The sequence below is a fragment of the Schistocerca serialis genome, chromosome 7, assembly GCF_023864345.2.
Source record: "Schistocerca serialis cubense isolate TAMUIC-IGC-003099 chromosome 7, iqSchSeri2.2, whole genome shotgun sequence".
In the NCBI taxonomy this organism is placed as follows: Eukaryota; Metazoa; Arthropoda; class Insecta; order Orthoptera; family Acrididae; genus Schistocerca; species Schistocerca serialis.
This window is the reverse complement of record NC_064644.1, coordinates 357,826,033-357,853,061: the sequence shown is the minus strand read 5'-3', so window position 1 is coordinate 357,853,061 and position 27,029 is coordinate 357,826,033. Positions and strand designations below refer to the sequence as shown.

The 27,029-nt window shown below is 43.2% G+C and overlaps 1 protein-coding gene across 1 annotated transcript in view; it reads left to right on the top strand.

The window, feature by feature from the left end:
• LOC126413089 (myrosinase 1-like) overlaps positions 1-7,682 on the top strand; it is a 298,790-nt gene extending 291,108 nt beyond the window's left edge. The window contains exons 10-11 of the mRNA XM_050082984.1: positions 1,133-1,239; positions 7,245-7,682. Coding sequence (XP_049938941.1) covers positions 1,133-1,239; positions 7,245-7,392 — 255 coding nt within the window. The 3' untranslated portion in view covers positions 7,393-7,682. The remainder of the gene's footprint in view (positions 1-1,132; positions 1,240-7,244) is intronic.
• The last annotated feature ends 19,347 nt before the right edge of the window (positions 7,683-27,029 follow it).

Below are 27,029 nucleotides of genomic sequence, written 5' to 3'. Positions count from 1 at the left end.
CAGTAATAACAATAACCGCCGACGGCTAGGGTTCGAAGTTGAATGACGACAATAATACAGAAAAAGTCAGCACGCGACTCTATCACATTTCTTCTGCGATTTTTCTTTAAAATCAAAGCCCTGAGTAAAGTAAGGTATATAATGATGCAGAATCGTCAATGAGCTCGACGTAATCTTAAGACAATGAGAGCTATACCTCGAATCGTGTACTGTGGCCGAAGCTCCATGGCAAGTGAGGGCTGTGATGTCACAGCTACTAAACACAACGTAACAGAATTAAAAATACATGTGTGTTGATGGTGGCTAGTGAAATGCACAGATGGACGTGAATTTAAATGTGTAGCAAATTCTTTACACATCCGGGCTCTAGATTTCTACCGATACGACGTTAATTTACCAATGTCACGTAGGAGCAATGTGTGCCAATGACTGCTGCTTTCATAAAGAATGAAGAATTGTTTATGTTAAAGGATTTGTTTCATAACTGATTACCCATTTTATTTTAATAACACGAATAGAGGTAGAACGAATGTGTATTAGTGGTTCTTTAAATGTTGTAATAGTGCTCCGAATATCACACACAATCGTAAACTGTTGAGAAATTTATACTTAAATTTATCCATGGTGTATGAAACCGACTGAGATCACTGACTGCATTACAAATTTATGACATAGGTTTTACTTTTCTATTCACTTCTACTAACAGTTATTAGCACGACGAGTTTCGGCAGCATGCTTCATTATCAGGTGCAATATAGTTACGTATCCATTAATTTGAAATGTGATGACGATTATTTTCTAGGTGTGCCAGTGAGGTCATGTAGCGAAATTAAACCATTTTTCAAGAAAAATAAATTTCCAGCAAAAATTGTTGAGTTTCAGTACAATGAGATTACTCACTGGCACACTCAGCAAATAATCCTCATCACTCTTGAAATTTATGTGCGTGAAGCGTTAATGTACCTGATGGTGGCAGCATGCTGCCGAGATGTGTCACGCTAATAAATGTTACTAAAAAGTGAATTAAGCAGTAAAACGTACTTAATGAATTGATAGTAAATTTCATAATGTGAGTCACTGTATACAATTCGCAGATTACAAGAATAATTATAACATGCTTCACCTTTTACAGTCGTACTTGAGGGAGATGCTGAACGCCATGTACCTCGATGGTGTCAACGTCATTGGTTACACAGCGTGGAGTCTTCTAGACAACTACGAATGGATGAGAGGATACACGTGCGTATTGAAACCTATCCACTAATGGAACATATTTATGTAAGTAGGGTAAAAGAATGGACTCACAGCCCAATATCCGTAAGTTTGGTTTGGCGCAGAATCCTTGAAAATATTCTCAGTTCGAATATAAGAAACTTTCTTGAGATTGAGAACCTTATGTCCACGAATCAGCGTGGTTTTGGAAAGCATAAGTAGTGCGAAACTCAGCTTGCTCTTTTGTCACATGATATACTGCAACTATGGATTAAGGGCATCAGGCAGATGCTACACTTTTAGATTTCCGGAAGACTTTTGACATGGTGCTGCTAACGAAGGTACAACCATGTGGAATAAGCCCACAGTATGTGAGTAGCTGTAAGACTTCATAAGTAATAGAACCCAATATGTTCACCTCGAAGGCTACTTTTCATCAGACTCAGGGGTATCGTCAGGAGTGCTCCAGGGAAGTGTGATAGGGCCGCCGCTGTTCTCTATTTACATAAATGATTTGGCGGACAGGGTGGACAGCGATCTGCGGTTGTTTACTGATGATGCTGTGGCGTACGGTAAGGCGTCGAAGTTGAGTGACTGTGGGAAGATACAAGGCAATTTAGACAAAATTTCTGGTTGGTTTGATGAATAGCAGCTAGCTCTAAATGTGGAAAAACGTAAATTAATACGGATGAGTAGGAAGACCAAACCTGTAAGATTCGGATGCAATATTACTTGTGTTCTGCTTGACACAGTCAAGTTGCTTAAATATCTGGCGATATGAAATGGAACGAGCATGTGAGATCTGCGGTGGATTTCTGTCTACTGAGAGAATTTTAGGAAAGAGTGGTTTAGGTGTGAAAAAGACCGCGTAATGGACGCTGGGGCGACCTATTGTCGGGTACTGCTCGAGTGTTTGGGAATCGGACCATGTCGGACTGAAGAAAGACATCGAAGCAATTCACAGGCGGGCTGCTAGATTTGTTACCTGTAGTTTCGAACAACACGTAAGTGTTACAGAGACGCTTCGGGAACTCAAAATGGGAATCCCTGAAGGGAAGGCGACGTTCTTTTCGAGAAATATTGAGAAAATTTAGAGAAACTGCATTTGAAGCTGACTGCCTAATGATTCTTCTCCCGCCAACATGCGTGATTTGCGAGGGGAACTGAAAGGAAACGACTAGCAGTGGTAGAGTGTACCCCCCACTATCCACTGTACGGTGGCTTGCTCAGTATCTCTGTAGATGTAGATTTTGTTTTTGCATCTACGGAAGGACGGGAGGCATGCTACAGTTCAGTACCTCATCGCCATCGATGTAACGAGGGACAGAGTAATACTCTTTAGTTCAGCAGGAGAGCATAGGGGAAAAGACAGAGTGATGGATGTGAACCAGTCGATTGTTTTGATCAACGCAGTAGGATCGGTCGACATGGAGACGTGACATAATGGAAAGCAGCCGTCGTGTTTGCACATGCCCACGACTACACGGTGAATAAAGTTGCCCGATTCATTGGAGTATTAATGTCCAATGTTCCTACAGGAAGTGGTGTACCAGCCCCAGCCATGTAAAACAGCAAAAGAACAGTGATGATAAAAAATTCCTGACTGACAGGGAGCGCAGATGAGCGTCACACCTTGTCAATGACAGTCGATTCCAAACATAACCGGAACTGCTACTGACAGGTTCGTCTCAACCAGTTTCCGAGCGAATGTTGCGAAGGGAACTGCGTGCAATTAACATTTGGCGTCGGCTACCTCGAGAAAGGGCGTTGCTGAAGGCGGAACGTAAAGCTGACAACAGTCTTGTTCGTAGGGCTGCAGGCGTGCTTTCCTGGTCTGACGAACACTTAGGTAGGCTATAGAATATCTGCTAAATCTCCAATTCTTAATCACACATAAGATTATGCCGAGAGTGTCAATCTCGCTACATTGGACAGACTGGGAGCTCAATCCGCACCAGGCTTAAAGAACATCATATAAGCGGAGATTGAAGGAGCCTTTGAGGAACATTGCTTTAACAAAAACCTCAAATACATAAAAAGTCTTACACACAGAGGAAAAGGGGGCAAACCTTAGCCGGCTATAAATTATAGAAAGTAAAAAAGAGATGTATATGTCCCGCACGTATTATAAAATGAGCAAACTCAATTCAATTACTCACTTCTTTTAGATGATATCACAACTCCTAAATAGAAGTTAAACTTTGGGCCTAAACCCATGGGTAAATAAAAAGTTCTAGAGTGATGCATAACCTTATTTCTTGATACCTTTAGTAATGTTAGTGTAGTTGCTGAATGGTGTAATTACATATGTAAATCGTCAAAAAATCGTCATTGAAGTAATTTACATTAAGCCAAGGACCGATTCTTCAAGAAGTGAAAATGTTTGTCTTTGCCTTATCGCCAGCCGCAGTGGAAGAGCGGTTCTAGGCGCTTCAGTCCGAAACCGCGCGACTGCTACGGTCGCAGGTTCGAATTATGCCTCGGGCATGGATGTGTGTGACGTCCTTAGGTTAGTTAGGTTTAAGTAGTTGTAAGTTATAGGGGACTGATGACCTCAGATGTTAAGTCACATAGTGCTCAGAGCCATTTGAACCATTTATTGCCTTATAATTGTTATCTTTGTTTTATCATCTTTGGAATCAGTAACGTACTTGACATTTGACTTAAAACCCGAAACCTAGGCTGTGTCGTAACAGTGATAAAATCTGTGAAACAAGGCAAAAAGCAGTGTTTGTTTGGTTAATTCACAATACTTCACCAAGAACCGACAACTGATTCAGTTAAAAGATTTCTGTGTCTGTTCGCACGAGCAGGCCAAACGTTGCAAGCAGCAGCACTTTGGGAGGTCAACTGGATCTAATCGTCGACGATTGGTTTCAGCTGGATATGACATTACTGAAAAAACTTCCGGAGTCTCTTAATCGCCGAATTATGTCCATTCTCAAGACTATGTGCGGTACTATACGCTATTAGCGTGATTTCTTCGGACATTGAAACAAAGTCACGTGTTTCCTTAAAGTTCAACTTTCTAAGTGGCAGGGACGTCGTCGCACTCTGCGCTGGTCGTCGGTGCGCCCGTCAATCTCAGGAAGGGCAAGACACAACAGTTTTATCAAGGTAACATCATCTATGTGTGGGACAAATTGCTTGGGCATACGGGATGGATAATTTGAAGCGGAACTTGTGCCCCATTCGTAGTAAACTCGTCATAAACGCAACGCTGAACCGTACTCTTCCGTTTGCTGTGCGTGACGCATGGGATTATTCATTCCCAAGGTGACGCAAATGCAGGGCTTCTCATGCACCACCGACTCAACACTCCACTCGATTCGGGGAGTACTGTCCTCCTTGATAAACTACTTGTTGATGGTTGAGTTTTCCGCCGACTATCACCGACTATAACAGCAGACAGACGACCGCAATGCAGCAAGACGTTACCCAAATCAGGGACGGAAAATAACTGCTGAGCAGCAATACCTTCCAGCACCACTTACTCGTAGAGAAGTCGTTCTATGAGTGTACACGAGGCTGCTGAAAGTCAGAGAGGCTATCATGGGTGTGGGATACCAAAAACTGACCCTGGTAGAATGGAAAGAAAATTGAGGAATTGTTGGATGACGATCAGTTTCGCTTCAGGAGCAGTAGAGGTATCAGAGAAGCAGTTATAACGCAGCGCTACTACAAGCAAGACTTAAGAAAAATCAAGAAACGTCGACAGGATTTGTCGACTTGGAGAATGTAAAACCGTATAAGATGTGCGAAATTCTCAATAAAATACGTATTAGCTGTAGGGAAATACGACTAATATGCAGTATCAACAAGAAGCAATGAGAAAAATGGAAAGGAATACCCACAACAAAGTGTTCGTATTAGCAGAGGTATAAGAGAACGATGGTCTACTTCCCAATCTATACATCAAGACGGTTGAAGAGGAGGATTAAAGTTGACGATGCAAGTATATCAGTGACAAGGTTCGCTGGTTATAGCCTCAGTGAGAGTGGAGAATATTTCCAGAATTAGCTTTGTTGCAGTACATGCTGTTGACTGTCTCAACGTTGACTTCAGAACGTCACAATGCACCTCTTCGGTGTAGCGATGTTTGAAGAACGAACTACTGTTTATCTCCTTTTGCCACAATCGTACTTACACATGCGCGGTGCTCAATCAATGTGTGTTTCTGATACCTAATTGCTTGACCATATATATTTGTTGTTGGCAGCATCTTAATATGTCATTTTACGCATTGAATTCATTGAATTTTTAGTCTACAAATTAGATACCTCGTCTGCGTATAGAACATAAAGGAATGGATATTAGGCAACTGTATATATTTATTTTTACAGGAGCAATGTCACCCAGGCTCGTTGAAAATATAGATGGCGATAGCGGCGTCAGATTTCTCACTATTTTAAGAGCTGTGACAATTAATAGTGCTCTTCACACAGCACGCAAAGGAAGTGTTAAATGCTCTTGCAGTAGCTGACAGAAATCATGTTCAGACACCACATGCCTCTAAATATTGTCACCGGGCTGGGTGACAGAGTAGTTAAAACACTGAACTTGTATATACGAGAAACTGAATTCTAACTCCCCCCAACGATACAAACAGTTTTCCTGTGATTATTCACAAGGGAACCTCCCCATCGCACCTACCTCAGATTTAGTTATAAGTTGGCGCAGTGGATAGACCTTGAAAAACTGAACACAGATCAATCGATAAAACAGGAAGAAGTTGTGTGGAACTATGAAAAAAATGAGCAAAATATACAAACTGAGTAGTCCATGCGCAACATACGCAATATCAAGGATAGTATGCGCTCAGGAGCGCCATGGTCCCGTGGTTAGCGTGAGCAGCGGCGAAATGGGAGGTCATTGGTTCAAGTCTTCCCTCGAGTGAAAAGTTTATTTTCGCTAAGTTATGATCTGTCCGTTCGTTGATTGACGTCTCTGTTCACAGTAATAAGTTTAGTGTCTGCGGTTTGCGACCGCACCGCAAAACCGTGCGATTAGTAGACGAAAGGACGTGCCTCTCCAATGGGAACCGAAAACATTTGATCGCAAGGTCATAGATCAACCGATTCCTCCACAGGAAAACACGTGTGATGTATTCTATACGACACTGGTGACAGCATGTGCGTCACATGACAGGAATATCTTGTCAACCCACCTAACTTGTACACTTGGCGACTGGGTAAAAAGATTCTTCTACCTTGCCCGATTTAGGTTTTCTTGTGGATGTGATAATCACTCCCAAAAGAGTGATGAAAACATAAGAGTTTGTCACATAAACTGCAACAAATGAATGCAACAGTTTCACAGTCGCACAATTTTCCCTGTGCTTTGTCAAAACATGTTTTGTTTCGACGTTTGTTTAGGTGTAGCGTCCCCATGCTACGGCGCACTTATCTCGCATCAGACGGACGGACGGACAGATAATAATTGTCTGGAAATAAAAATTAAACTTTTCACTCGAGGGAAGACTTGAACCAAGGACCTCCCGTTCCGCAGCTGCTCACGCTAATCACGGGACCATGGCGCTCCTGAGCTCACATTATCCTTGATGTTGCTTACCTTGCTTATGGACTACTCAGTTTGTATATTTTGCTTATTTTTTTTCATAGTTCCACACAAATTCTTCCTGTTTTCTCGATTGATCTGTGTTCAGTTTTTCAAGGCCTATCCACTGTGCCAACTTATAACTAAATCTGAGGGGGGTGCGATGGGGAGGTTCCCTTGTCAGTCAACTGACACGGTTCCCCGGATGGGAAGATCACGAACAAAATCTCTTTCCATTATCGCCAACGAGATGTTTCGATATAGTCCTTCATCAATTTGCACTTTTTTACCCTGAATGACTGCTATAGTAGCTTATTCATATGATAATGCCTTCTTGAGCTAATGATCATCTCCTCCAAGTAATGTTAATTGTTTTGAACGAAGAAAGAGATCCGCTTGAGGGGAATTTTACTCGTTTGTACATACCGCCGTATTTCATTGCGAGAACTTTAAGATAACTTTATTTCTGTTTTCAGGTTGAAATTTGGCCTGTATCACGTGGATTTCAACGACCCCAACAGGACCCGGACGCCGAAGGCCTCTGCCGCCATGTTCAGGGAGATAGTTGCAACGCACACACTTCCTGACAGCGGAGCTGCGATGACTTCGAGTCATTTTGCGTAGAAAATGTAGTAACCAGTAGCCTGCCGATATTCTTACTAAACTATATGATCAGTTTCGAGCGACACTTTCATTTCGAAGAAATCAGCGCATTTACTGCGAGTCATTCAACTCGATCGGGGCAAGATTGAGTACTAAAACGTCATTAACTCGGAGGTATACAAATTTGGAAGTCGACACTGACAACATGGTGAACTAATAGAAAATAATGGAATATCACTTAGACTGGTATGACTTTGTTATGTACGAATTCGTTTTCAGAAATTCACCGACTGCTTTTCCTTGTGACATGAGGAACACGACACTTATACAGTGGTCTATTATGTGAATGACCGATACATTAATACAATTAGTACTGGATTGTACTTCTAGTTAGTACTGTAAAACGAGTAATACATTTGAAACGCACGTATACAGTAAATGTAATACTGAATACACACAGTAATTTGAATGTTACTTTTAGACTAAGAGATCATCGAAGAGCTCCGAAGTCGGATTAACGAAATGTAATAATGAAGATTGTGTGTGTTAGAAACTGATCATTACTAGAATATAATCAGGACATTGGTGACAGAACGACATTAGTAGTAAATGAATGGCATCCACATTGTACATATAATAATTAAAAAACTTGAAAAATGAAAAAATATAATATGGTCTCGTGCCTATATCTTTTGGTCGATTTACAAGTAACTCTAATTAGGAACTTGCATGTACAGTTTCAACCTATGCTATTGACAAAGTGATTTGCTAATTTTTGTGTTTTTTCGATGTACGTTCTTTCCGATCTTTTATTCGAAATATCGAAACGAAAGGAAGATGTTTGACTCATTGTAAGGCAACTATTTTTGGAAAAGTGTATTGGTATTTTCATAGGTGCTACCTTAATACTTATTTTCTTTCATACAGGTATCGGCGTTAATGTCAGTGGCTACTCGCTTTCAGTACCTTGACTAACGGTTGTACAGTTAAAAATATGTATTGTACTGATCACAAAATACTGTACTCAGATCAGTCAAATATGTCAACTTACAGAGCTAAGCTCCTCAACAGCAAAATAGTGTCCTTGCATTTGTCGTTTTCTTCATCCTTCACATTGACATCTGAGGCAGTAATTAGCAGCAGAAACATTGGCACAAATATGATTTTCTGATCGACATAAAGAACGTAACAAATCAAAAAAAGGGCAATTATCGTATGAACCGCCAAACTAAACGGAAAGATTAATGATCTTGTCGGGGGAGTAATATTACTGGGTGCCCAACGAAGATAGAAACCAATCAGTGCGATTCATTATTGGCGAGATTCACGTTCACGTGTTGCTGTACCACATTGCTGTTATTGTTAACAATTTTTGTCAGATATTTTTGTTCCATAAAAGATATGACACGTGGAAAAGAACGAAACGTAGACAACTTCAGAAAAATACATTGAAAAATATAATAGAAATAAAGAAAACGTAAACATAAAGTTAATTAAATGTAGTACCAAAGTATTTTCATGAAATTAAGGCACTTAGTTTGATGTGCACAAAAATTGATAGTTTATAGCTACAAATCAAATTATTAATGGTAAGTAAAAATATGTGAGAATTAAGCTAAGACATTTTAAAGTTGTTAAACATGAATTCTGTACTATCCACGAGGCGATTCAACACTTCATAAAATACACATTAAAGGTACAAAACTTTTGAACTATTTTATGCCTTACACGAGACTCTAAAACACACCATTGAAGACGTTGGCAAGACTGTTAGTCGTGCCAGTGACAACAAGCATAAAGAAATAAAATACATAGAAAAGTTACAATGATAGTTACCAAGATTGAAGGATCAGTCTCAGAAATACAAGGCAACAACACGTTATGAATCAAGTTGGTGTTCACTGTGAATGGGGCAATTTTCACTTTCAGTGTCTGACGGAAGACACATGTTTCAAGACGATCTTTGCAAGACTCAGCTCAGTTCAATGTTTCTCTAGCCTGCTCCCATCAGATACCACCATTTATTCATTTACTACATATTCTTCACTATATACGCTGCCACAACACTCGCTCAGTGTCAAGGAGTTGAAGCCACTAACTATGTGTCTACAATCTCTCTTGTTTCTGATATTATTCAGCTTTAACACAATTACCGACTGTGTATATCTACAGACAAAACTGCGAGGGTTATGAACAACTAAAGCAAAACACAGTTTCTTTTCATTTGCTAGATAAGCTTACCTCCATTTGCTGGTTCACCACGAGATGCCAATTATGTCCTGTAATGTGATAGATCTCAGGTAGCTTAGCTTTCCAATGTAAGCAATCCTTATTCACAGATAACTTCCCACTGGGTAAAATTCTGTTGTAAACACCCTCTCATTAGTCTATGAAGTGCATATTATTTGTCCAGGATTAGGTGTACAGGAGGATGATACGTTCAGTTTCTTGTGTCATTTGGACAGCAAAAGCGTCAGTTGTACCTACACTGTTCTCTTGTAGATGTAGTGTCATCGTCGACACTGTAGATTTTTATACCAGGAAGATAGGGAAAGGCTGTTATTATGGGTTGTCGGTATCCTCTTTCTACAACACAAATGGACAAGTGGATTAACAGGGTTATTTATTTACATGAACAGGAAACTATTTACCTTCAATAGAGCCCATGAGTTGTGGTACAAACTTTCCCGTAAAAGTCCTCTTGCAGACAACATCGGTAATCTTGCTATAATCCGACGCTAAGTACTGTCATAACCTAAGCCTGCTATGTGGATGATTGATAGTCGCCAAACTACAATGCGAGTTAGGGCATCAGTGACTGAGCTACTGACTGAGTAACCTAGTTAGTGAGACCCTCTGGTCAGTGGCGGCGACCTAAATACTTGCGGTCGAGAGGGTGTTGGCGGCGTGTTGCTTGTCAGTGTGTCTTTGGCCTCTCTCCTGATAGGCGCGCTTGATCCAGCGTCTGCTATCAATCTTCGCGTTACATCATTGCCGACCGGCGTGTTGGCGGCATCTTATGTGAACATAGTAGACGTCATAGTATCAGCAACAGAAAAACATCAAAATAAACGCTACCACTAATTTCGTTACCTCACGTACAAAATCGCATTAGAAATCTCCACAATTACTGAAACAACTGTTCCTCTAGAAGTGCAACAGATTTCAGCGCCATTCACCACAACAATATGGGCCGAACAAACCACTGAACGATCGAAAGTACTGCAAGCAAAATTTACTGGTTAACTACAAGCACGGGCAACTTGACTATTACCATTCCCAAATCTGTGCTGATTTTAAAGTTGTGACAGGAATTCATAAAATCATGGTAGTGATGGTAAACGTTCAAGCAAATCTCAAAAGTCTGCAACTTAATCTTCACAGAATTATAAATTTATGATACATGTTCTAACTATGGATCAGAATGTCCAAGGTAACCAAAATCCTACACAAGAGTCGCAAATTCTTTATACGAGTTTACAGCTGAGCCTTTGACATATGTATATGAAATGTATTCAGAGATACAAGTGGACAACCATTAGCCGTATAATGAAAATTTGTACCACACGGAGACTTGAACCTGGATTTTCCACTTATTGTGAGCGGTCGCCTTACTATTAAGCTATCTGAGCGTGACTCATCGACATACCCAAACTTCGAAACGTCGTCAGCCGTGCGTGTACGGTCTGCACTCGTACATACATTACGTATATTCCCGTACAGAGGAGACGATTTTAAATGAAAGTCTCTTGCTCAGTGTCGATGGATAAAGACGATATGCATGCATGCATATCCAAAGGAACAGTAGACTGTAATTCTGAAGCCGGACGGAGTGGCCGAGCTACACTCTGGTACAGCGCGACCACTATAGTCGCAGGTTCGAACCCTGCCTCGGGCGTGGATGTGTGTGCTGTCCTTAGGTTAGTTAGGTTTAAGTAGTTCTAAGTCTAGGGGACTGATGACCTCAGAAGTTAAGTCCCATAGTGCTCACAGCCATTTGAAGCATTTTTTTTTTGTTGTAATTCTGAACAACACAGGCGATGCAGTATCATGTTTACACGCCGACACCGGGAAAACGACTTTGAATTAAAAAGTTTCCCCTGTATGGTAATATAGATAATGGATGTATAAGTACAAGTTGTAGATACATGGTTGATGATATATGGAAGTCATGGTATGTCCTAGAATCGCACTCGGATAGCCTAACGGGCATTCCCACTTCGCACGCCAGGCGAGAGGTTCCGCCTGTTCCAGCCTCTATCGTTGCGCTGCGAGAGCTTCCTTGTTTGTCCTCAGTATCATGTGAGTCTTTGTGAGCGTCACATCGTTGTTTGTCTCTCGGCGTCTCGTGTTCGTGGTTCCATTTTGACTCTGCGGCGTGTTGCGGCGTGATGTCGTCCATGGCTCTCAGGAACTCCACGCACAGGTAGCGTCAGTTTCAGTTTTGAGAAGTCCACGAGTCATGTGCAGCATAGTTCGTTAGTAAATCATGATTGAATTGTAGATACGATCAAGGTCACTTCAGAACAGGTTCACACAGCTTACTTCGATTCTGAATCGTATGTGTTTTTAGTCGGGTTCATAGGCCCGCTTGAGGTTGACATGCTCCTTTTGCGGCACGGACAACAAGTCCATTTTACTCATAGCGATAGCTCTAATAACATGGTTATTCTAGTGAACGTGGATGTAAAATATTCGAATGTTGGAGTGTTTAACTAAATGGCTCTGAGCACTACGGGACTTAACACCTGAGGTCATCAGTACCCTAGAACTTTCAACTACTCAAACCTAACTAACCTGAGGACATCACACACATTCACGGCCGAGGCAGGATTCGAATCTGCGACCGTGGCAGTCGCGCGGTTCCGGACTGAAGCACCTAGAACCGCTCGGCCACGGCTGCCGGTAGTGTTTAACCTTCCGCTCGAAGTTAATGACAGATTCCTCAATATCGTCCTGCTTCCGTTTGGGGATAAGTGGAATATTCGACTGGAACGCTGGTCCGCTCAACATCGATTACAAGTTTATAGAGGAGTCAAACGGAACATTCCTTCTCATTTGCAGGTGTGTGGATACCGGGTGCATACAATTTACACAGGACAAGAAGGCACCTGTTTTATGTGTAACGTGAGTGGACACCTCCGTATAAATTGTCCGTGTCGTGTCATAGTCTTAAAATCTAGTTATGAACAACTTAAAAGGCTAGCTTTAGCGGCCGCGTGGGATTAGCCGAGCGGTCTATGGCGCTGCAGTCATGGACTTTGCGGCTGGTCCCCTGCGGAGGTTCGAGTCCTCCCTCGGGCATGGGTGTGTGTGTTTGTCCTTAGGATAATTTAGGTTAAGTTGTGTGTAAGCTTAGGGACTGATGACCTTAGCAGTTAAGTCCCATAAGATTTCACACACACATAACTTTAGCGGTGCTTGTTCGCCAAGTGATAGTCATTGTGTCTAACCACGTTTCTCAAGGGCAAGTCGAGCCATTTCGTGATGGTCCTAGCGCATTTTCGCCGTTAACCTCGCGTTGGGACTTGGCCACTGTAGCTTCCGCGCCGCCACCACCCTCACTTCAAAACAAGAGTAGACAGACGCAAGATGGTGAGGAGTCAGACGAATCCTCATCGCTACTCCTCTCTACTGAAAAGATTCCGATGGAGGAGGCCTCTCCCCTCCCTGAGTTTAGACCGGATGATAATATGTCGATTGCCATTCAAGATTCGAAAGCGCCCATGACTCCCTGGGACCTGCCTCCCGAGACCGCCTCTTCGGAATCACATGAGGGTAGTGAGCTCCGTTCTATGTCTACGGACTTGCGAGACATCCATGAGACTCTAACGTAACCCCACCCCCTTTTTTTTTCGCCCCCAGCAGGGGAAAGCGAGCCACAAGCCGCTAGCCGATAGGTTCAAGTGTGCCAGCGGCACTTGTGGTGATGGTAAAAGACTTATCCTCAGTTTACGATTTCGTTGATTCCCAAGAGCCGCACCGCAAACCTGTAACTGATACTGAATTTCTAATTTCTGCAGAACTCTCCCCCCCCCCCCCCCCGCCCCCACGTTGCCCCATTCGGCAGTCGCCTTTTCGCACAACCGCAACAAGCAACGTTTTCAACCTGAGCGCGCGGCATCGCGAAGAAACAAAAAACAGAAAGAGGGTGGAAGAATGGGATCCACCACTTTACATTCAGATTCATCTGTTGACCCTGCCATGGACTGTTAACGGTCATTTGCAGTTAATCAAGTGCATAGTTTCGGCAATCGATAGATGGAAGCCTGTACCTTCCTTACCTTAAATGTGAACAGAATTCATTCCGAATTTAGACTTGCTGCGTTGCGACTATCTGTTTACGATTCAAGCGCAGACGTTTTGTTTGACAATTTTCCTATTCCCGGATTTTCTACTTTTTTAAATTGGCTCCCGAACCATCTATTGGTACTGCGGTATCTTACAGAGGGGGAATACCATTGACTGATTTCGAAGTTCTTAAAAACGGCCGAGGAATAGGCAGCACGTTTGGTGACCTTACTTTCATTCTTCTTTATGCCCCTTCAGGGTCGTTCCACAGATCGTGCACGTTTTTATAAAGAGGATATAGCTTATTTACTTCGTAAAACTCCATAGAGGATTCTGTTACATGGAGATTTTAATTGTGTTTTTCGTCCTGTGGACCAGACCTCTAATTTTAATTTCAGTATGGAACTAGGCGAGTTGCTGCGTTCTTCGAAAATACGGATCTGTCAGTATCCAGCGCTTGTCAGGTACACGCATTTTACAGTTACTTCCAGCAGCCGACTTGATCGCTTTTATCTTTCTAACTATTTATGTGGACAGCTGTTAGCGATAGACGTGTTACGCGCTTGTTTCACTGATCGCTGTGCCGTGGCTGTAAATTTCAACCACGTGCCGCAACCAGTAAAACTATATCGCCTCCCCTGGATGTTGAACACATCCCTCTTAAACCGTACTTCCCTCGAGATTATAATTGGAGAGGTTAGGGCCCATAGCTTGCGTTCGCAGGACGGTTATCCTTCTCTTACGGAGTGGTGGCCAGAGTATGCCAAATCTTTGCTCCGGAAAGCGTTAATGCGCTACGGCGCTGAGAGGGCGAGGGATCTCCGTCGGGCACAGGAATTTTATTACTGCGTCTTGCGTCAACTTTATAACAGCACCGGACAAGCTACCTGACGGATTATGGATATCCGCCATGATAAAGAGAAACTTCTTCAGTTAAACAGGCAACAACTGGAAGGACTCAGGGTGCGCTCCTTTCTACAGGATGAACTCACCTCTTCATATCACCTTATCCGGTTGCGGACCCGTCGCAAACGAGCATTTATGACGTCCCTTACTCACACCAATGGTCACGTACTGCTGTCACAACGTGACATTTCCACAGCGATATATAATTACTTTACCGACCTTTAATGACCCTGCTACTGATGCTATTGTCCTTGATGCGTTTACTCCTCTCCTCGACTGCGTAGTTACTCCCGCATTGAATGATTACTTCCTAAGTGACTTTACTTGTGATGATATGTATCACCTTATTGTTGATTTAACATAGCAAAAATCGCCGGGACGATATTCCTAAGGAATTTTATCTAAATGTTCAGCTTCTTACAGGTGTTACCGTTACATCACTGGTAAATGAGGTTATCCCGGGGGTTTTATTCCTGCCCCTTCAAGTTTGGTAAAATCGTTCTAATTCTGAAGACAATCGGACATCCAGACATTGATAAATTCCGCCCTTAATTTCGATTACAAAACTGTCGCGTGGGCTTTTAAAAGCCGTCTGTGGATACTGCTCATGAAAATTCTTCCTGTCCACCAACCAAAGCTGTGTTTGTGCCTGGCCGTGCTATTATGACTTCTAAAGTCGAATGCCGCGACGTTATCTCGGTGGCTGCAGCGACTTCTGTCTCTGAAGACTTGCTTTTTATTGATTTTAATAAGGAATTTGACCGGGTCAGTCACGGCTTCTTGATAAAGTTGCTCAAGGCTATCGGTCTCAGTCATATCACGTGCCAGGTATTATCCCGCCTTTTTACTGGTATTCACCCATCTTTCGTAGTGAATGGACAGCTTACTCCACAGATCACCATCTGACGGGGCTTACCGCAGGGGAGCCCCCCCTCCATGTTGCTTTTTGTCTTGTCCTTAGAATCTCTGCTTTGCCGTATTGCTGGAACAGTTAAGTGGCTGGAAGATATTAGGAGAAACCTTCTCGCTACGAGCGTACGCGGAAGATGTTATGGTATTGCTATGTCATATCGATGGTATATCCTTGTTCAAGAACGTATTGGATTCCTTTTGTTCTCTCTCTGGGGCCCCCATTAACGAACAGAAATGTGCCTTGTTACCACTGCAGGGTTTTCAGCACGTTGTCGTTCCATGGGCAACGGCTGTTTCTCATCACAAATCTTTGTGAATTACAGCGGATCGCTGTTCGATGAAAATGGTTGCACTTAGTTTGTGGGAGATGACGAATCGAACTTAAGGGCAATTCGTGAACGCCCAACCATTAGTCTTCTTCACAAACTGCGGACCTCAGATTCCTATGTTTTCAGCACAGTGTACTACGTTGCACAAATATTCCGCTCCCCGCGATGATAGCGCAGAAAAATGGTTCAAATGGCTCTGAGCACTATGGGACTTAACTGCTGAGGTCATCATTCCCCTAGAACTTAGAACTACTTAAACCTAACTAACCTAAGGACATCACACACATCCATGCCCGAGGCAGGATTCGAACCTGCGACCGTAGCGGTCGCGCGGTTCCAGACTGAATCGCCTAGAACCGCTCGGCCACTCTGGCCGGCGATAGCGCAGAAATTGATGCAAATGTCCAGTCGTTTCCTTTGGTAAAGTAATACTTTTCGACTTCAGCATGAAGTGGTTGTAAGGTCCTGCCCCCTTGGGGGGGGGGGGGGGGCTTTGGGACTTCCCAATATCAAAGTCAAGGCTTCAGTATTGTTTATACTGCGTACCGTTTTAACATGTACTCGAGCAACTAATTCTATTACAACTCGCTTATTTACTTGTCTTCGAACGGCCAGGCAGACTCCGTCTGCCTATATTCGACGTATCAACTCCAAATTGCGGGACGAAAGTGAATTTTATGTTATAATAAGTTTTCTTGGAACTGAAATTTTATCAGAGACACACTTTATACCAGGTCTTCATGTATTTCATAACGGCCGAAGGAACATTACACTTTAAGTCTGAACACAGGCACTGCACTGTCGTTCTTGTTTGTAACACAGTTAAAAAAAAGCTATCACGCCTATCAGATCAGCATCTATTGTGCCTCTGAAGTAATCATGGTGGCAGACAGTTAGGACTCTGAGTTTGGGGTTGCATTTGTTCCATTCCAAATGACTCCAGCACATGCAGCACACGGATCCCAAATGGTCTTGTTGCTCGTGGACCATTGGAGAAAATGCGTTCCAGAGGTTGACAAGCAACAGTGTGATACGCAAGTATATTTGGAACTGTGAGAAACTTATATGCCTGACCACCATGCGTAGACGTCATCTGACTGTAGATGGCGGTTCACGAGCGTCAACACAGAGAATGTGTATGGGGCTGATCCAATAAGCACCTGTGGCCAGCCTAATCCCCTCGTGGTGGACAGCGCTAATGATCTTCAAATAAGACCTCGACGATTTATACACTGAACATCCATAGTCTAGGCATGGACGTATGAAACCCCTACAAAACTAGAGCAGACTAGCCCTGTCCACTCCCGGAGACCGGTCCCTAAGGCACTTTATGACGTTCTGTCCCTTCAGGGTCCTGGATTTCGGATCTATGAAGTGAGGCAACCAACACGATTTGGAATAAAAAATGAAGCCTAGAAACCTCACTGTGTCTCTAAAATGCAGAACGATGTCCCTCATATGTGAGACAGGCAAATTAAAAATACGACGAGGACGGTTAAAATGAACATATACACACTTATCTGCAGAAAGCTGAAAAACGTCTCTGTGTAGCCCACTCCGCTAACCCCGCACAGTAAGTTGCAACTGACAACTCGTTGTTGCAACACTTGAGGAGGAACAGAAAACAGCAAAGTCGTCCACAAATAAGGAGCAATGTACAGGCGTCCTTACCGTAGACATGATATTGTTTGCGTCTATGGCAAAGAGGGTAACACTTAACATACTTTCCTGAGGGACACCATTCTCCTGCTCAAAACCATCTCACAGCATGTCACCAACTCGGGTCTTAAGACCCACTCAGACAGGAAAGACCGTGTGAAAATGGGGAGGTGGCTACAACCCGTGATGCTGTTCCGAGAGATTTAAGTATTTACCTCGTCTCTAACAACCAGATCAAGCGACAGGTAACCGTTCGCTCCAGGGTTCTTGTCCATACTGCTGTTAAGGCGATATTCTAGCAACCACTGGGACATGTGCAGTCTTTCCCTGGTTTGAGGAGCCGTCTGCCATACCAAATTGAAATAGTCGAGGAGGATTTCCTTTGACACTGTTGGCATATGTCAAAATATGCAGAACAGGATTTGGTCGTGACTGGGTGCAGTATCATGTCTCAGAGAGCGCAAATTCCTGCTCCAACATAGAGAAGGTGTGGTTGTAAGACTCAGAATTGTCGGATCTGCAGCCCAACTTTCCACTCTCTACAGTCGCACGGAAGCGACGAAATGCCGGATCCTAGCCTGCGTTGGCAGTAGTTTTAGCAAAAAGCTCTGTCAGTATCTGAGCGACGTCTTTGGGCGTTGTTTGGAGACACCCCAGTTTCAGCACTGCTGGTATTGGTAGACAACTGTGTTTATCGGAAATCATCGGGATGGCTTCCCATACTTTTGTAAAACAAATGGAATGGTTGATGGAGTCCAGGAACGCTTGCCATGACCTCCTCTTGCTTTCCTTAATTACTCGTCGAGCCTTAGCTCACACGACTCGAAAGGCTGTGAGGCTGTCTGCTGTTAGGTGACTTTGAAATTGTCAATGGGCCACATTCCTGTCCCAGATTGCTGGACAGTACTCATCTGTTCACCAAAGTACAGGTCGCCTCCTAGGATGACCCAAGGACTTTGATATCGATAGATCAGCGGCATGATGAATCGATCACTTATGTGATGTGGCCCACCATTCCTGAACGCTGCCGTGGTGTTCAAATACAGCCAGTTGCCTGAACAGTGCCCAGATATTCCTGGTGAGCATCCATTTCGATGACTTCTGTTCAAGCAATCCTACATCCAGTTCGTAGATACACAGGGGGAAGTGTTCACTGGAATGAAGGTCGTCACTTGCTTCCTACTGTGCTGAATCTGCAAGGGATGGAGAGCTAAATGAGAGGTCGATGGCTCAGGATGACCAATTAGCAGACAAGAAATGTGTGGGACTGCCCGTGCATTCTGCAGAGGCAAGTACTGTGAGCAGATAGTGATCTTCTGACCCACCATGTACTACAATGGCTACTGCTTGTCGGTCAGTAACCAAGGAGAGAGCAGAGGGCTGGTGTAGTTATTGACAAACACAGCAACACTCCCCCGGCTCTTTCCCCAGTCAGGTCCTTCTTTCGGTGGAGGGTATAGCCATGTAGCACATGGGCATCAGTGGCTTTGAAATGTGTTTCCTGTAAACACAAGCACAAGGGTTGGCCTGTTCCAGGAGTAGCAGTTCTTCCACATGAGTCCTGTATCCATTCATGGTCCACTGTAGTACGGGAGCCATTTATCATGGAGGTTGCACTTTCACCCTATCCTTCCTCCGGGGTGGAGAGCCCGCAGTGGGTGGAGGGTCAGCCTTGGGGAATCATGGTTGGCTTGGGCTGCCTTCGAATTCCATTGGCTCTGAAGCAGAAGCAGCAGAAATGACATTGACATGGTCTGATGGTCTAAAACAAGTTTTCTCTTTTAGTGGGAGCTTCCCATTTGCTTTCTTGGCCTTGGAGGGCTTTGTGGGAACTACCACAGCAGCGGCAGAGGTAGTGCTACAATTTTTACAGGTCTCTGCGGATAGGAGGAGCTCCGTAATGATGGCGACTGTGGCTTTCTATGATGTTCTTGGAGGGCTATGGACTCTGAAACAACTGCTGTTTGACAAGTACAGTGACAAACGGAAGTGCTAGTGCTGCCACAAGCAATCTCCGTTTGCTCGGAAGCATTTGTTGTCGAAATAGTGCCGGCTGCTGTGGCCGAGCTGTTCTAGGCGCTTCAGTATGGAACTGCGCGACCGCTACGGTCGTAGGTTCGAATTCTGCCTCGGGCATGGATGTGTGTGATAGCCTTAGGTTAGTTAGGTTTAAGTAGTACTAAGTTCTAGGGGACTGATGACCTCAGATGTTGAGTCCCACAGTGCTCAGAGCCATTTTTTGTCGAAATAGTCTTCTTAAGGGCCGAAGCAATAAATATAGTGAATGTGGGAGGCTGCATAGCCTTAGAGATCTACTTTGCTTCATATATGGGTACGTTTAGATGTTTTAATTTCCTGCATAATTTTTTTTTTTTGTTTTATCAAGAAACTTCCTGCGTCTTTCTTTCTTCAAGGAAGACACTGCAATCCCTACTCCAGATAATTGTTCCCAGCGCAATTTACACACTGTAGAGGCGAAGAGCAACCAACACTGTCAAGGCAACATTGTAATATTTGCCACAAGTGGCTTCACCTTTACATCCTAAGGTGGTGTGCCCAAAACGTCTTGGGTTGGGGACATAGGGCAGTACACTTAGGCAAAGAAAATCTGCCATGATACGCTCTGGGAGCTTCATTCTATTGAAGGTAAGGATGAAAGAGTCAGATTTTACTAGTTCCCTACCCACGCTTTTCATTGTATAAGTTTTCTCATCTACGATCCATTATTGAGCCCACTCATCTTTCAGTCCCTCCTTGGGAATGCCTGCCAGGCCTCCGCTTTTGCTATTGTTCTAGGTGTTATGGAGCTCCGTCTCTATGGCGTATTCTCCAAGGCATTTACATTTCTGGAGGTCTGTCACTTGTTGGAAAGTAGCAGTTGCAACCAACACCGTGCCATTACGCAATCGCTTGACAGACTATAGTGTACTTGCGATGTTCTCCAAACAGATTTGAATAAAAAAAGGCGAAACCTTCTCAAAACTCTCCTCACAATCAAACACGTTCTGACCAGCAGCACGTGTTCTATTATTATTATTCATGGACACATTCTGTATAACCTCTGGAGGACTGTTTACATGAGCCCTCTTATTTGATTGGGTATTAGTACTTACCAGCGTCCCAGCCTTTCCACTGGGAGAAGGAGAAAACTTCGAGGGCTCCATTTCATTCCCACGAGCAGCTAGGGAAATAGGGGTCCACTGAGACAGAGCCCCACGTGCCTGAGTAAGCCTTATACAACTGAGGTGATGCAGGTTCCAAAGAGGTCACCTGTTAACAGATGTTCCACCTCAACAGACATGCATCTCACTGGCGTGCAGCACACCTTGAGATCGAGGGTTTTTTCAATGGAGATTTTTACCATCCTCCTGATCCACGTCAAGCCGAGATCCCCATTTCCTGTGACACAATTTGTCACTACCGCGCTGTATAATGTTCGCTGAAGCATGTCCAGAGCTTATGGTGACAGCGGACTGTGGGCACTTACCTGTCTCCACCTGCAAATGAATGCCAAGGTGAATGAGGTGGAGTGTTAGGACAGTATTACTCTAAGTGGACCTTCACCTGAGGTTCCGGGGGTCCTGTGATAGCAACTGAAGGCACTACTGTGAGGTATGAATATTTTTATGGACCTCCTACATTCTTGAATATTTGTAGCCATATCTGACGGCGATGGGACACTCGAACAGGATACGTTCTGTATCACAAGGCTAGATTCGAGGAATATGATAGTGGACCCTCAAGGGCGTCTTCGTTACCAAATCTGACTTATCTAAGCCAAATTGAACACACCTGGGAGAGTAAGAATTGTCAGCTCAGCACCCACATTCTCTGGCACGTAATTTACGGAAGATGTTTGACTTGTGCATAGAAATCCGGTGCACCTATCTCTGGAAACCTGCCAAGGACTTGTCGCATCCATTTCACACTGCATTTCGTTTTAAAAGTGGTTGTGATGTCTTGGCTCAAGAGTGACTTGAGAATTTGCTCAAAACTAAAGCGCCATTCGAGCGTGCTTAAAAGTTTTATGTTTTCATGATATCTTCCGGAATGAAATTTGCCAGTACCACCCTCAGTGATGGACAAATCTTGAATTTTATTCACTCACTTTGTCAAGTACTGAAGCAGCATAGCGTGGCGGCTCTCAACCGGTACCAAGTACCGCACTACATCTGCCTGGCGAAGTTTTGTGAGCGACTTTATCCGTTACCACTCATTGGCCATGCAGCTTAGGTTCACTGAGCCAGCACTTCCCTCAGTTGCTTTCACGCAGACGAGCAGCTGTCGAGTGTGGTGCGACAGCTAAAGAACTTGGTCACTGGACATCATATTGCAGGTTATATTGTAGTGCTCCGCAGAGGAATTCCTTCGTCCATGTGCCCACTGCACATTTGCAACCTATGAGCAAGCAAGTATGCCCTGTGGCTAGAGATGTGTTACTACATGATATACTCTGAAGCGCCAAAGAAACTGGTATAGGCATGTGTATTGAAATATAGAGATATGTAAACAGGCAGAATACGGTAATGCGGTCGGCAACGCCTATATAAGTCAACAAGCGTCTGGGGCAGTTGTTAGATCGGTTACGCTGCTACAGTGGCAGGTTATCAAGATTTAACTGAGTCTGAACGTGGTGTTATAGTAGGCACACGAGCGACAGGACACAGCATCTCCGAGGTTGCGCTGAAACGGGAACTTTCCCGCAAGACCATTTCACGAGTGTACTGTAACATCAGGAATCCGCTAAAACATCAAACCTCCGAAAAAGATCATGCAAGAACTGGACCACCGATTATTGAAGAGAATCGCTCAACGAGACAGAAGTGCAACTCTTCTGCAACTTACTACAGATTTCAGTGCTGGGCCACCAACAAGTGTCAGCACCGAGCGAGGTGATGCAGTGGTTAGACACTGGACTCGCATTCGGGAGGACGACGGTTCAATCCCGCGTCCGGCCATCCTGATTTAGGTTTTCCGTGATTTCCCTAAATCATTCCAGGCAAATGCCGGGATGGTTCCTCTGAAAGGGCACGGCCGACGTCCTTCCCGAGATCGATGACACGCTGTCTGGTTTCCTTCCCCAAACAACCAACCAACCAAGTGTCAGCGTGCGAACCTTTCAATGAAACATCACCGATACGGGATTTCGGAGCCGAAGGCCCACATGTGTACCCTTGATAACTGCACGACACAAAGCTTTACACCTCATCTGGGTCCGTGAACACTGGAGTTTGGTCCAGCAGTTTGGTCCCTTAGGAATTCACACACATTTGAACACATTTGAATCCATGGACCCTGCACGTTAGCAGTGGACTGTTCAAGCTGGTTGATGCTCTGTAAAAGTGTGGGTCGTGTGCATTTGGAGTGATATGGGACCCCTAATACTTCTAGATACGCCTCTGACAGGTGACGAGTATGTAAGCATCCTTTCTCATCACCTTCATTCATTCATGTCCATTGTGCATTCCGACGGACTTGTGCAATTCAGGCACGACCATGCGACCCCCCACACGTCCAAAATTGCTACAGAGTGGCTCCAGGAATATTCTTCTGAGTTTAAACACTTTTTAAAATAATTGAAAAGCCACGATCACTTCGTTTACTAGATGACCGGTTTCAGCACTCTGAAAGTGCCATCATCGGATCTGAAACGTGGATTAACGGATCAGATGATGGCACCTTCGGAGTGCTGAAACCGATCATCTAGTAAACGATATTGAAGCGATCGTGGCTTTTCAATTATTTTAAAAACAGAGTGATCTCCCCACGACACACCATGTGTTCACTGTTAAACACTTTCGCTGACCACAAAACTCGCCGGAGATGTACATTATTGAGCACATCTGGGGTGCCTTGTAGCGTGCCTTACAGCCATACTGACATTAAGCTCGCTTTGTTATCAGATGTATCACATTATGTTCTTGACATGTCAGTTGCGGTTCATATGTGAGATTAAAAACAATTTTTATAGCTACATATTGGTCATTTGTAGCTTCTTCTGTAAAACTATATCTATTCAATAATTCCTCTGTGATACAGAAGGATAGAAGGAGCAGTTAAGGAGAAACATCTTTGAACAAATTTGTAAACACATCTGCTCTTCATGACAGATTTCATAGCTTCGTATTTCTCCCATTTCGTTTGCCAAGATTAGATTCATTCAGGGATGTGCGTTTCTTATTTTCTTGTGTTTTTGTATTAGTGAATGTCTCTGTTACTCTCAAACTTAGACTAATTGTTGACAACAAATTTAGTAACTGAATAAATGTATTGTGAGGCTGCAGTTAACATTCAGAGCTGCTTAAGGAGGTACCTCCAAGATGAACGTGTGTGTACCCCATACATGAATCTAAATTATCCTACAAAAGTAAGAAATACGCGTAAGTAAAAATAACATCCTGGAATAACAGTTGACACTTCATCTTAGGCCTAAATCAGCTGACCAAGCGTCAATTTAAAGGGTGGGAGAGGGGCTGGAGAAGCAAATGCATCAAGAAAAATGTACTTAACGTTACTGAATAGCCAATATAACTTTTAATGATCTTTTTTTCGTGGGGAACCAGAGTTATGTAGAATTTTTTAAAAGAAATTTATAACTTTTATCTTAGACATCCCTCTGGTAGCATGTTTATCCACTGCAAGTTACGTTTTCTCACACTTAAACACAACAAATTTTACTACAAAGGGTGAGTTTGATGAGATCTTTATTGTGGTGTATCACTTAAACTGCAATACGCAACTGTAAATGTGAAAAGCATAGAATACAAAATATAAACACAGCATGGAAAAAGACAATGAAGAAAAAGATTCCACACAGATTCTACGATGGCTAGAAAAATCGATCTTTGCATCAAAGTAAAATTATTAACCAAAAAAAGTGAAGGATTCCATACAAACCACGTATTTAAAGGGTGGGAGAGGGGCTGGAGAAGCAAATGCATCAAGAAAAATGTACTTAACGTTACTGAATAGCCAATATAACTTTTAATGATCTTTTTTTCGTGGGGAACCAGAGTTATGTAGAATTTTTTAAAAGAAATTTATAACTTTTATCTTAGACATCCCTCTGGTAGCATGTTTATCCACTGCAAGCTACGTTTTCTCACACTTAAACACAACAAATTTTACTACAAAGGGTGAGTTTGATGAGATCTTTATTGTGGTGTATCACTTAAACTGCAATACGCAACTGTAAATGTGAAAAGCATAGAATACAAAATATAAACACAGCATGGAAAAAGACAATGAAGAAAAAGATTCCACACAGATTCTACGATGGCTAGAAAAATCGATCTTTGCATCAAAGTAAAATTATTAACCAAAAAAAGTGAAGGATTCCATACAAACCACGTATGCAACTACTGTTATATCTCAATTGTTCTATCAATGTAGAAAAAACCATTATTGATCTAACCTACATGCTAAGCTGCATAAGTGTAGTTCGATTTTTGTACCACACTTAACTAAAAAAAGAGGCATCTTGTTACCTTCAGTATATCATCTGTCCTTTTGTTGTATTCCTTTCCTTTCAGTCTAGTGTTGCTTAATGCTCCCTGTGAAACTGCCAACAAGCTCTCGTTCCTTCAGTTTATCTCATCTCCCTAACTTGTCATCATTTTGCAATTTCTTCAGTTTTAATCTGCAGCTGATAACCAATACAATATGGTCGGAGTCCACTTCTGCCAATGGATATGTCTTTAAGTTTGAATTCGAGTTTCGAAATCTGGTCTTATCATTATTTAACCAATCTGAAGTGTCTCCAGATCTTTTCCACACAGACTACCTCTTGCTTGTGATTCTTAATTCGGAAGTTGGTGAGCATTAAATTACCCCCTACACAAAATTCTATGCGGCTTCTTCTTTCAAACTTTGCCTTCAGTCCATGTTCTCATACTGTGTTTTTCTTCTCTTCCTTCTCATACTCACGGATTCCAGTCACTCATCACAAATTTTCGTCTTTCTTAACTATATAAATAATTCGTTGTAGCTCATGACATATCCTTTCACTCTCTTGACCTGTGGAGCTAGTTGGCTTATAAACGTATGCTACTGTGGAGGGTGTTGGCTTCGTTTCTATCTTGGCCACAATAATTTTTTCACTATGATATTCGTACTAGCTTACCCACTCTCATATTTTCTTAATCACTGTTAGACCTATTGCTGCTTTACCCTTATTTAGTTTTATGTTGATACCCCTCACTCAGTCGACCAGAAGTCCTGTTTTTCTGCCCCTGCTCTTCACTAAACCCCGCTATACACTAGCGGATGAAAAGTATCTAGACACCTAAAGATGCACCAGAAAAATTCGGTGAGTACTCTCGGAAAGTAAAGGAAACAAGAGTTACAAACAAAATACCATTATTGCCCTTCACAGTAATTACCAGTAGCTACAACACACTTCTGTCATTGGTTGTAAAGCTGTTTAAAACTCTCAGAAAACGTTTCTTGTGGAATCGTTCGAAGTACCATGGTCACACGTTATTGGATATCCACATCATTACAGGAGATGAGACCTTGCAGTACTAATATGATAACGGGAACAACCAACAGTCAGTGGCGTGGTGTTCGTCGACCTCTGAGCCTCCCAGATAAAGTCGGCTGACGAAATTCAAGATTAAGAGAACGTTTATCGCCTTTTCGACAGCAAGGGCCTGTTCCATAACGAATTTCTACACGAGGGAGGGGGTATATTTCGGATCAGGTAGTGGAACTTCAACATATCTGTTCCCTTTTTTAAATTCCCTAACCTACCCACCTGAATAAGGAATGAAATATTTCACTAACTGACCAATAGAATACCAATTTTGTTTCTCCTGATAAAGTCCTCCTGGGTGCCAGAAGCTCAGAGGTCTGAGTGGAGGACTATTTTACCTCCTGAATATGTCACCCAAGAGTGTACTGTCATCACTGACTCATACAGAAGAGCTACATGCTCTCAGAAAAATAACGGATTTAGCTTTTCCTCACTTTCCGCCATTGCAGTATCAGCAGAGCAACAGCATGAAAGTTGGCAGGTCTTTTCGTCCCCTCTTACTTAATCAAAACGACAGTTAGAGGCCCTATGGTCAACGAGCTGTTAGAGGGAACTGACAGTGGCTGTAATGCTGAGTAACGGTAGCTAGACGTATGAAGTAGTTAGAGTTGGAGGAACAGAGAGCCTGTTTTGACAGATAGCTACGGCTGTGGCATGTGAGACTTAATGGTGCCAGTTCTGAGAATGTGGCAAGTCATAGATATAGGGAGAAGAAAGGGAGATATGGCCGGTGCCTTCTTACAGTGGAAGCTGTTGCAGAGGACTCTGCCTAAGCCACATTGAGTGCTTGGCCGTCGGAAGAGGAGAGTCCGGAGTGGGACCACAGCGTACTGACCCTGCGGCCAGAGACAAAAAATTTTACGACTGCTTTCGAAGAGTTATGACAGACTGAGGTATCTGAAATTGTTATGACCAAGCATAGCGCCTTATGCTGTTTCTGGAGGGGTCCTCATGTTCCTGCAAGATCAGTATCAGCGATTTTTTTTTTGAGTCATCAGTCTTCTGACTGGTCTGATGCGGCCCGCCAC